Here is a 12,773-nt window from a genome sequence, read left to right on the forward strand (position 1 = left end):
AAATTTAGTATATTGATTATCTTAAGCAGTCCATGTGTATGAAGCAACCAAATAAAGGCAAATTTTATTTTTGGAACCTCTTTAAAGCCATCGCTGGTAATGAAGGGGTTGCTGAGAGTACTTGGCAATTGTCTTACATCTGGATTTAATAAACTCAGGAGAATGAAGTTGTGTGGAAATCCCTCCCACAAGGAAAAGTAGCCAGGCATTCCACAGCCGTGAGCTGGACACAGTGCATGAGAACAAAACTCTGCCCAAAGTATTTTTACAATTGGTAAGAAAACACTCTGTTGGAATAAGAATCTCATACAAATCAGCCACGGAGGGAGCCAAAGATGGCTGGTATTGTGGCCTGCATCCTCCTTTCTTTTGTCACCGTAGTTAATTCCCAAGTTCAGACAGCATTTGTGGAGTACATGCAATCAAGGATGGGAGTGTTAGAGGTAAGTGAGTCTATTTGTTTAAAATATTGATGGAATTCTCATTTTATAATTATACATGGAATAAAGGTTGAAATTTAATATTGGTCTTATGAGCTAAGTGAAACCTTTTTAAACAATTTACATTTATAGCTTATCTTGAATATATTAATTAAAAGAATTAAACCCTTCTTGTGCTTAGCATGCAAGATTAGATAGGTCTTTTGATTAGAGATGCTATCCGTTATAGAGAGTAATATAAACATATGATCTTACAAAGTCTGTTTAGCCAATTAAAAGAATTATAGCTTTAATTTTCTCCTAGGTATAGAAAATAGGCAAATTCCACTCAGCACAAATATGACACTAAAAGAGAGAAAAAAATAAATCCCAAAGAGATGAAACTTATCTATCAAGGTCAATAACATTTCAGATAACTCTCTATAGAAAACTTTGCCACTGGACCTTTTTTTAAAAAAGCTCTAATACTAAACTGCAGTTCCATCAGGTTCTCAGACAATGCAAAAAGTGAAATTTATTGCATTATCACAACTTGTGTCCAGTTGTTAGAAAGTAACCATCCATTTGTTGAATCCAGTTCATTTTGTTAGCTATGAAATTGCTATTGCTAGCTTTAGGCTCCTGTGCTCTACTGTACTTCTCCACTGTCTTAAGCAAGTTATCTGCTGACATTGTGTTAAATGACATTGACAGCATTTGTCAAATGTGACACTTCCACTTGTGATTAGGAGATATGGAATAGGGGGTGGGTGTTGGGGGAGGGGGATTTAATGGAGAATCCTTCAATGCTTTCAGTTATGGAGAACACAAGTAAATGGAATGTGCATTATATGCTATTATACTGGAGCACCTGGAGCACAATTGAGTGTTGGATAGCTGTAGTCAGCCATGCTGTATAATCCTTATGAGAATGCCACCTGGTGCTGGACTTTCAAAAGACATTTACTGGACCTCTCTGAACTAATTAAGTGTCTGGGTTATTCCTGAGATTGTGTGCAAAATAGTTCTACTGTAAATTCCAGCACTTCAGGTTACATGGGTGATCTGATTTTTACTCACAAAATTATGACAGTTCTAGACTGTACTGTAAAAGTAACATAGAATGACTTGCAAAAGTATTGAGACCCCTAAAAGTCAACAGTTACCTACAGTATTGTATTGCTCATCATTAGACTCTTAAAGTAAATTTTCAAACCCATAATTCACTATTTGTCTGCAGATTTAAAAACAAAACAAAAACTGATAAATGCTGCTTGTATAAGTATTCAAACCCTCTGCTGTGGAACTTCCACAGGACATGATTTGAATACTTATACAAGCAGCATTGTGAAAGTTACAAGTTTACACAGATGAAAGATATTTCCCTAATATATGGCTTTCATTTAGCCTCTACCTGTGAGTCATTATTTATTTTATTTTTATTTATTAAGTTTCTTATATAGCGCAGCATATTCCGTTGCGCTTTACAATTGGAAACTAAAGGGTCAGCTTTTATGGATAAAATACCACCTAAGTCAAATAACATTGGCTGAAGAAAATAGTTATAGATATGCACAAGGTAGGAGCAGGCTACATAGTAATATAAAAATGTTCGGGTATATCCCAGTGAGCACTGTTGGATCGATTGTGCGGAAATGGAAGCTGCATCATACCACCCAGGCACTGCCCAGACAAGGCCGCCCCTCAAAACTCACCATCAGAGCAAGCCGGAGAAGACTAGTGAGGAACGCCACAGCGAGGCCAGCTATTACTTTGTTTGAAGAAGTTCATTGGTTGAGATTGGAGTGACGGTGACCAATCAGTAATACAAAGAGCTCAGCATACACTTGGCCTGTATGGGAGGGTAGCTAGAAATAAGCCATTACCGAAGAAAATACGCATCAAAGCTTGTCTGGAGTTTGCCAGAAAACATCATAGGGAATCAGCTACTGAAATATGTGAGATAAGGTTTAGTCTGCAGGGTTTGAATACTTTTAACATTTTTAACGCTGAAAAAAAAAATTGTAGCCAAAAAAATCAATTATGAAATTACATTTACTTCAAGAGCCTACAGGTTCTCAATACAAATACTGTCTGGAATAAACTGCGTAAGTATCATTTGTAACACAGACAAATCTATTGACTCTCTAGTGGTTTGAATACTTTTGCAAGCCACTGTATTAGATGCATATATATACTGTACAAATATGAATATATTTGACATTATAAAGCATTGTTCTATGCATACCAGAATGTCTAAAACCTTTTAAATGACACTGCTGAGAAAGTTATAATGGAAAATATGTTTCAATTATGACGAATTCATCCACCTATTAAAACAAATGTATCCCTTGCTTATAGGCCACGCATCAGTGTTTTTTTGTCAGAAATGATCATCCCACAATACTTTTCTCAGATGGGCTCTTTGAGTAGATTATGGAAAGAGGAGAGAAACGACAACACCTCTGTGGGGTATTAATCTATTCCTGTAGACTTACAGTATTGGGCTAATGCAGAGCTGCATGCAAGTCATCTGAAATGACTCCCGCATTGTGTTCATGTAACTAAAGGTGCCCATCCACTTGCTGATAATACTGAGCGATTGCACGATTACGACAACGTAATCATGCAATCGCTCAGTTATCGGCTGCCCATCGGGCATTTAAATGTCTAAAATGACCAGCGAGGGCCGTGTTCACTGGTCGTCTCCAACATCTATCATCGCCCGAACATGACAGTCAACCTGATGACCGTTGTCAGATTGCCCATCGGGGATTATTGATGTGCATACACTGAACGTTCAGTGTATGCACTTCACCCCTAGGGAGACGATGGCACGATTACAATGTCGTAATCGTGCCGTCGTCCCCGCATCTACAAGTGGATGGGCATCTTAAGGCTGCATGCACACCTATAGATATATCTGTCCAATCTGTCTGGTGGGAAGGAAAATCTGGTAATGTATGGGGGCAAATAACAATAGAAAGTTGCTACTAAACACTGGAACGCAGACCAGATTTTCCTTCCCACCAGACAGATTGGACAGATATATTTATAGGTGTGTATGCAGCCTTAATGTGCTTATTTGGCCATATGCAGTATTGTGACCGAATATTTGTAGGCTGTCTGCGCCTATCCATGCGCTTAAGCTGGCCATACACAGTGCGATATGCAACGCGATGGGGGATCCGACGTCCGACATACACGGTGCGATCGGGTGGCTGAATACCCGATATGCTGGCTTCCCCCTCCTCGACCCGCATAGCGCTGCATGGGATTGCACATCGCATCCCCTGATCGACTGAACCTGCAGTAAGATCTGGGGGTGCGATGTACGACCCCATAGGTGCGCGCACCATCCGATATCATGCCCATACACGGTACGATACAGCAGTCAAATCTCACCAATCTGTCGGATCGGCTGATTTATCGCACCGTGTATGGGTACTTTTAGTGTGATAGCTGCAAGCTTAATTTTTTCTTCTGTAACAACGCCATTTTTCCGCCTAGCTACACCACTTCATATGGAGATGTGACTGAAATGCAGACATCTCTGCATTGCCCATACTTCCGTACAATTGTGCTGGAGCATGCATAATGTGGAAACATGTAAACCAGCGTATGCTCCACTGTGCACTATATGTAATATTAACATTAAACAAATATACATAGAAAAAAATTGTAGCATTAAGGTGCGTTACACACATTTGCCGATAATTTAAATGACTGAACGATTACGAAATCGCTATCGTTCACTATATCGGCCACTGTGTACACTAAAACAATGAACGATAATGACGAGCGATGCGCGCTCCCGTAGGTCATTGGTCATTGTTGTTCATCGCCTGTGCATGCAGGCCAACCTGATGATATTGTCAGGTTGTTGCATGTTCGGGAGGGTGCCCGGCACTGAACGATATTTTTCATGATATCGTTCAGTGCGTGTGCTCAATGTCGTTAACGACATTGAGCACACCCCTGCCGGGGACACACTAGACAATATCGCTCATGGAGCGAATCGTCTAGTGTGTACGCACCTTTACAGTTTTACCTTCTTGCTATTAATTTTCATCAATAATTAGTTTATGTTTATTTCACTTTCCAAGGACGGCAGGATATATAAGAGATTGTTACTCTGTTCTTCATGAAGTTACTAATGTTACTCTGGAGTTTTCCACCCTGCAGGCTGAGAGAATGACCTTTTCTAGCCCTTTATCTGCCCTTTTAATGCATTTCATAGAGACAAATCGTTTGCAACCACATCAAAGATCACTATGTTCGTCACACAAGTTCTCCAAAAGCCAACGTCCACACAGCTGTTAACTAGCTTCAGAGAGCTAAATATATGTATCTATAAGTAAGATTCCTAAGAGACTCTGTAATTAATTATATGCACATTATAACTGTAAAAGAATTCTATTTTTAAAGGTTATCTTCAGTCAAGAGAATAAAGAAGTTGGTATAAAAAGGCCTAGTCATAATAAGGGTTGTAGTAAAGATACAGAATTAAGATTGACTAATACAAAGTTTGTCTGTCTGCAGGAAAGAATTGCACAATGGCATGATCACAGCAATCGCTATAGTACAGAACTTCGAGATTTCAAGAACCAAGTGCTGAAGATGCTGGAGAACATAGAGAAGGAGCGAGACACTGTGAGGAATGAGATGGAGAACACAAACATTCGAGTTGACCGGTTGGAGAGGGAGGTGGACTATATGGAGACTCAGAACCCGGCACCACCATGTGTGGACATAGATGAAAAACTGACAGAGCTACACATGAAAAAAAAGAAGAAAAATGAAAAATATGACAAACTGACAGGTACGCGTTTCCTTTGATCGCACCCCATGCCAATCTCTGCCATGTAAAATCCATATACAGTATTCCTGGGAAAATATATGATTAAAATTACTTGGGTAATGTTACTGTAGTCAATGCTGGCTTAAACCTAACCTATAATATAGAGTACAATCACTGTCTCCCCATCTAGAGAAAAGACGGGCTTCCTAGACTCATTGCGTTCACTATCCTCTAATTCTATTAGTACTTTTGTATCTGTTCTCCAGAGAGGAGGAGATGGCTGTCACACCATTCACTAAGTGATGGTAGCCAAAGAGGACAATGAATAGCCCATGCCCCCTGCATTCCATCACCAGCACATTACACTAAGAGTCCTCATACATTTACCTTCTTCCATTCCGGCCTGGAGGCAGAAGAAGGCAGACTGGGAAGGCTGACACAGACAATAGCTAGATAGAGTGAGAATAGGGAAGACCAGATGAGGCTGATCTGCACGGCAAGTACACGGCCTGATTCTGAGATGGATGCATAGTGGCTGCAATCGCAGATGGACTCGGCAGCCAGATATACTACTTTATGCTAACGTCAATATCGGGCTTCATGTGGATAGTCGCAGCACCCAGTTTTTTCACATTCTTTCCTAAATCACTTCCATGCTGGGTGCAAAAGATCCATCAAAAACAGGCGTCCATTTGCTATATGCACAGAAATTTGACTACATACCCATGACACTCCCGTGACACTCCCATGAAATGGATGTCTTACAGTATGTGCATTCGCAAGGTGGATGCCCAGTTGACACTCGCTCACATTACAGTACCAGAAAAAAGCATAGAGCCTCCCTCAAGGTGTGAATCCCAGTTTACTAAAATTTGCTTTATGCATTCACATTTGGACTTGCACCTGGCTCAGACTCCGGTCCACAATGAAGTATCTGGTACAGGGGAGAATCCAGACACTATGTAGCACACCAATGTCAGGACAAGATAGGCCTAAGGCCCCCCCAGACCAGGTTACAGGGAATCCAACTTCCTGGACTTAAAAAACAAGCAAATGGAAAAGCAATTTTGATGCTGCAGGGGCCACAATCTTCTCAGTAAGTCTCCTGGTGATGTCTATGGCCAATACACAGGGTCATACTTACAGACTTTCTGGCAGCCCCTTCTGGGAGGAGCAGATAGGTCAGTGCAGCAGGGGGTGTGGGGGTGGCTTAAGTGGGCGGTGAGGTGGCATGCCAGCACAATCGCATCATTGCGGCCCCTCTTTATAATGCCGATATTGCCGGCTTTGTAAAGCAGAGGGCGGGGCTACAATGACACGATTCAGTGCGAATCGCGTCATCAGCCCTCTGGACCGCCCAGTTTCGCTTGCTAAGTGGGCACTACTGGGTGCAGGGGGGCACGGGAGACTTGCCTACTTTTGCGGGGGCCGAGAGCGAATCCTGATTTTCGGGAGGCTCCCGGCCGTCCAGGAGAGTAGGCAAGTATGCCCGTGGTCCAGGCGACCCACACCGCACAACCTGCACCTGTTTATTCAATACTTAACTCTCCAGAGTCCCATATCAGCAGTAGCATTGCTGTACAAATCGCCTGGAAAATGGCCACCACAGCCATTTTCCTGGTGTTTTGTGCATGCGCAGTAGGAAAATCACTGTGAAAATGGTGTTGCGCCATTTCCCCAGTGACCTGCACATGCACAGTAGACTCTGGCACAGACTAGTGCCCAGAATCTACTGCTTCGCTCAGTGCGATGCCGGCTGCCGTTAGAGAGGAGGGGCCCCGGACGGACACTGCACATGGGCCCCCTCCTCTCTTAATACACCCCTGCCAATACGCCCCTCTGTAAAGGTCACTTAGAAGAGTGCAAAACATACAGGCATGGGAGCTTACCAAGGTTCTGGGACTGACTGAAAATGAGCATAGTGAAAAAAATTTAAACATCATTTTAAAGTCCATCCTCCCACCACTACAGGACAAAGCTTTCCTTACACTTTTATATTTAAAGACGTCCCAAACTTTATGCTGAGGCCTGATACACTGTATTTACCATCTACATGAATTTGTGAAACTGAAGTCTTTTTGTGAGTTTAATTTTCTCTTGTACTTGCCCCCTTCTCCAACCATTGCAGTCTCACTTAGTAATCTTGTCCCACAACATAAAATATGGATTTAGAAAATGGGTCTAAATGTGCCTATACAGATACCCCTATCTTACCCTGCAAATCCTTGTATTTCCTAATTATAACAGGTGCATACCTGCAAAATAGGTGCAAATACCATACTCCCATTGATAGACGCATATATGTGTAGTGTGCTGGTAAAACTTAGTGGCCATCAGTACATTTTCATAAAATTATCAGTAAAACATAATTTCATGGTTTAGCAGCCTCCTATTCGGCTGATTAATATTATTACAGTATTATTATTATTATTATTAATTGTCAGTGTTTTAGTGAACTGCATTTGCATGATGGTTTCTCAATTCAAGTGATGAACTTTATTTTTCTATTTGCATGTTCTAAGATTTAGCATGTCTTATCCCCCTTAAGCTGGCCATACACCTGCACGATTTCGGGTCGATTGCCCGATTTTCAATGAGTAATAAGATGGATCTTGTGAAAATCGTGTATTATTTTAGTAAGATACCATCCGATGCGGGCTCCCACAGCTCCTATAATCGGATCTTATGATCAGAAGTGCAGCACATCTTGTCCATCGTATCTTGTGCAGATCGTGCCGTTTATTTTGTTCATGCGATCCATCATGCAGCTATTCAAGTCATTTCAATGACTGTTTCCCTTATGAGCCTGTGAGACACAGGATCGATCTTACGACAGATCCTGTGCTAAGAAAAACAACAAACATGCTGCCGGGACTGCCAGGGAGCTCTGGGGAATTGTAGGGAAATCGTATGATGAATCGGATCTTATGCTGGTCGTGTAGGTGTATGGCCAGCATTACAGTTTAGCTTTTGCTGATAATCTCTAGAAATGACTGCATGTGTATAAATTCACAGGGGTTAGTGGAACCTACCTCTCATGTTATAATAGGTTGTCCCACTGCTGAGGTTCCTGTGGAGCCAGATGTGATGCTGAGTCCTCCTATCATCCGGAAGTCATGTAAGTGGGTTCCATTAACCCCATTTGACCTTCTGTAAAACCTTTTTTTCTAGCTTTAAAAATGTATATCACATTTGTATCATGAAAATATGGTTTAATATAGTGGGGGTCATTTACAGTTGAATGCGTTTGTGCGCTGAGCGTAGACAGTAAAAGATGCGCATATAATATAAAAGTATATTTCCATACGAGTATGTTGGACATATTGCACATCGGTAGCATTTTCAACAGATGTTCACCAGGTCTACGTTGCGAGTGCGTCAGTGTGAATGCTTAATCCTAGCACAGAGATGAGACTTGGCAGTGATCACATGAAATGCTAAAGTCACATAGGCTACACATAATAACAATAGTTCCATATACACAAGAGAGGATATTGTCTTTACAGTTAATAAGAGAAGTGCAAAAGGCACATTTATTATAGAATGTAATAGTTACTATGGAAACGAAGCGAAGCACATATACTAGTATATATGGCAATATAGTAGTCGGAAGAGGGGGGGTTCAATCAAAAGCTGCTAGATATCGCTGTTGAAAAGTCATCATCATCCTGATTGTGTATCCTTGTATCAGCACTCCAGTACCTGTAAGAGATACACCTCCTAAATATGTATCTGTGGATGTGTCCATGCCTAATAATCTTGCAGTAACATGAGCCTGCCCTTAGTGTACTTGGCCTACGCTTTCCACTCTCAGATCTGCCTATTGAGGCTTAGGAGAATGTAAGAAAATGATGAGCTAACATTTGTATAATGACATATGCAGCCACAATTTGGTGAACAATCTTCGAATGGAAATTAGTATCTTATATAAGAAAATAGTGCTGCATGTCCAGCTGTAAACGAGCCCTAGTGTGTTTATTTATGTATATCGCTATGGCAATAGTGTATAACTGAGCTAATAATATGGTTCAATTCCAAATATCACGTTATACTGCTTTTCACTTCCTAATTGGTCATGTGGCAGAACATTTATATATCAGCAGCTATAATGTGAGAAGTATAGTAATTAGACGGGAGGAATTTATTAGCAATATTGCTGGTTAAGTTATCAGAAATATTATAGTACACATTTTAAAAAAGTAAACTTAGCCTTTGAATTAAGACACTGCTGACTCAATAGGCACTGAGATATTCAGGGTTAGTGAGCACATGATCTTATAACTAGTGTATTGCACATAGAAACCAAGAAAGCAAGTAGAGTGCAGCCATTATAACTTGAAAAAACTTTCTGTCACACTGACATATTCTTTGTATGTATTTATGTACATATATATATATATATATATATATTATATATCAAATTGATGGGAGCCTAAAGTACTAGCGTAATGCTTCACGCTCCTTGCAGCTAAATTAAATACAGCACATGAACAGAAATCCAATAAAACAATAACTCATACACTATTCCTAACTTCTTGTTTCAGTAGTGTACTGAGCAGTTCATTGATATGTTACTTATTCAATAAACACCAATGTTCTTACAATGGGCTCTATTTATTAACATTATTTTTACTAAAATAAAGTGAAAAAGGGTGTTTTCACACCCTTTTCACATTATTTTAGTTTCACCTGTAGTTATTACAGGGCAATTGGAGTAGAATTAGTAAAATTTTTCTCCAACCCCTAGGTATCATTTATTTTTAGTAAAGCAGATCGCATTTCCCATAATTGTAATGGGAAATGTTATCCGACCATAGTTACTAAAAATAAATTGTAAAAAAATAGCGGGGGAAGCCCTGTGATAATAACGCCACCTGGAGGTGGCGTTATCCAGGGTCTCCCCCGGTTACCGGGCTCCCACTCTGCTCTAACGGGGAGAGCAGAGGCGGGAGCCGGTACCAGTAATCAGCTGTGTGGTCTAAACAGACCGCAAGCTGATTGCTGTAAAAAAAAGAAAAAAAAAATTGAAACATTTTTTTTTTCACTTACCTGAATCCAGGGTCCGGTGATCGGGCCTCCGGTGATGGCTCCTCTCCGGTCAGCTGGTCTCCCACAGTGCACTGCTGCCCGGTCATCAGGTGATCGGGTCCCTGTGCAGTATGGGAGATCACCTGATCGGGAAGCCCAGAGAAGATCACCGGAGGCCAGGAGGATGCAGGTAAGTGTAATGAAGGGAGGGGGGCGGGTCATGGGGGGAGCGGGGCTTAGCGTCGGTGGGGGGGTAGCAGCGGCGGCCGGTCGGCGCATGCGCGGGCTCTTAGTCGCGGTATTTTTTCCGAAAATACCGTGACTAGAGTGCAGATGGGATCCGCAGGGACAGAGCTTTATCGCAAGCTCTGTCCCTGCAAGGGATTTATAGTAAATCCCTGTGATATTGCCTGAATTCGCAATGCGAATTCACTCGGTAATATCACACTACAATCCGCATTCAATATGCGGATTGTAGTAAATAGAGCCCAATATCACTTCCTTAAATATACAGTCTGGCATATGACTGCCTTTGATCTCTTTTGTACTTACTGCTTGATATATGGTGACTTGTTATCTTATAATTCTTTTACTTATGTAGACTGCACTGACACCATTTCTCAAGTTATTGCCATGAAAATCCTGAAGCGCTACGGGAGCAATGCTGGCCTTTGGACAAAAGACCCTGTTGGAAATTCAGAGAAGGTTTATGTCTTTGATGGGGCTGGTAATGATACTGTGTTTGTGTTTTCCCGCATGAAGGAATTCACTCTTTCCTCTTCGACACGTAAAGCAGCTCGGATCAAGCTCCCATTCCCATGGATTGGTACTGGCCATGTTGTTTATGGAGGCAACCTCTATTACATCCGACAGGGGGATGATTTTCAGGTCATAAAATTCAACTTGGCAAATAAAACAGTGGTTGACAGCGCTGTTCTGCCAATAGAAGAACAAGTACCAGTATATGGTTTGTCTAAATTCAACTACATAGATATAGCAGCAGATGAGGAAGGTCTGTGGGTCATCTATGCTACAAAGGAGAATGAGAAGAACATCTGCCTAGCCAAGCTAGATGCAAGTAGTCTCGGCATTGAGCAGATGTGGGATACCCCATGTCCGATAGAAAATGCTGAAAGTGCTTTTGTGGTTTGTGGCTCCCTCTATGTTGTGTATAACACCAAGCTCCCAAGTCGCTCTCGCATCCAATGTGTCTTTGATGTCAGTGGCACCATATCCAGCGAAAATGTCCCAATTGTTTACTTTCCTAAAAGGTATGGCTCTCATTCCAGCATGAAGTACAACCCCAAGGACAAGCAGATCTATGCTTGGGATGATGGATATCAGATCATATATAAACTGAGCATGAAGCCTAAAGAAGAACTGTATTAGAAAGAGCTAATTATATTCCTCTCATGTTCATTTCATGTATCCATTATCATTTTAAATGATGGTAACAATTTTTATAACCTGGTATTGGGTACTACACACATTGCTATATATTTGGCATTATAAAACCTAATTTAGGTAGTACTGCATTCTCTATAAACATCAATGCTGCTGTGTGTGTTGTGAGTGACTAAGATTCCCATTGTAGAAGCCACGTAATGATTTTAGTGTTGAAACAAATTATATATATATATATATATATGTGTATATATATATATATATATATATATATATATGTGTATATATATATATATATATATATATACATATATATATATATATATACATATATATATATATATATATATATGTGTGTGTGTGTGTGTGTGTATATATACTTATTAATATTAAAGAACCACTAAACCAACTTGTAATAATAGAGCTGTTAATATAATTAATTATAAATGCCTACTGTAGACCTTCCAGCAATAACTCCATTAAGACACGCTGCAGTATCTCTCCCTTTAAGAGAAAATGTCTGACAGCAATACCATGTTCCATCATGGGATGGAAACTTTTACCTATATATTAATGTATGTAATTAGTAGCTTGTTATAAAAAGCAACTTGTAATTTAGGTTTGGTGGTCTTAAGTGGCTTAAGTTTCATCAGCAGGTTTTAAGCAGTGTATTTGATGCATAAATCATCACAACATAAGTATTTTATTATCGCTTTATTAAATTAATAATAAAATAATTATGGACATACCACAGTAACATACATAGGGGCCTATTTATCAAATAATATTTCTGGGAATCTCTCCCGAAAATACCAGTTTTTCAAATATTAAGTATTCCCCAAATGTACCATGGAGGGACCACAGCAGATATCTCCTATATCTGGTGTGGTCCTTCCATTTCAGACAGCAGCCTTAGGGGTCTATTTACTAAGCATTTGAGAGTGATAAACTACCAGCCACTCAGCTCCTAACTGTCATGTCATAGGCTGTCTATTTAATAAGCCTTGAATGGAGATATAGTACCAGCCAACCCGCTCCTAGCTGCTATGTTATGAACACAGCCTGTGAGATGACTGTTAGGAGCTGAGGGGCTGATACTTTATCTCCATCCAACGCTTAGT

At 40.5% G+C, this 12,773-nt stretch overlaps 1 protein-coding gene across 2 annotated transcripts; it reads left to right on the forward strand.

Annotated features, from left to right (window-relative positions):
• Positions 1-228: 228 nt before the first annotated feature.
• Positions 229-11,865, forward strand: OLFML3 (olfactomedin like 3). 2 transcript variants are annotated; one of them, XM_088454423.1, is made up of 4 exons: positions 229-443; positions 4,962-5,241; positions 8,270-8,338; positions 10,850-11,865. In XM_088454423.1, the coding sequence occupies exons 1-4, from the start codon at positions 336-338 to the stop codon at positions 11,635-11,637; spliced, it is 1,245 nt and encodes a 414-aa protein (XP_088310549.1). In that variant the 5' UTR covers positions 229-335; the 3' UTR covers positions 11,638-11,865. The 2 variants fall into 2 exon arrangements, with proteins under 2 accessions (XP_088310549.1, XP_088310550.1); XM_088454424.1 differs by lacking the exon at positions 8,270-8,338.
• The last annotated feature ends 908 nt before the right edge of the window (positions 11,866-12,773 follow it).

The sequence above is a fragment of the Taudactylus pleione genome, unplaced genomic scaffold, assembly GCF_031769625.1.
Source record: "Taudactylus pleione unplaced genomic scaffold, aTauple2 ptg000615l, whole genome shotgun sequence".
NCBI lineage: Eukaryota > Metazoa > Chordata > Amphibia > Anura > Myobatrachidae > Taudactylus > Taudactylus pleione.

Bases quoted from the DNA above. Each gene is read 5' to 3' on its own strand.
- OLFML3 (XM_088454423.1), top strand. From the start codon at position 336: ATGGCTGGTATTGTGGCCTGCATCCTCCTTTCTTTTGTCACCGTAGTT. The intron at 5,242-8,269 runs GTACGCGTTTCC...ATGTTATAATAG, and splicing joins AAAATATGACAAACTGACAG to GTTGTCCCACTGCTGAGGTT. The intron at 8,339-10,849 runs GTAAGTGGGTTC...TTACTTATGTAG, and splicing joins TCCTATCATCCGGAAGTCAT to ACTGCACTGACACCATTTCT.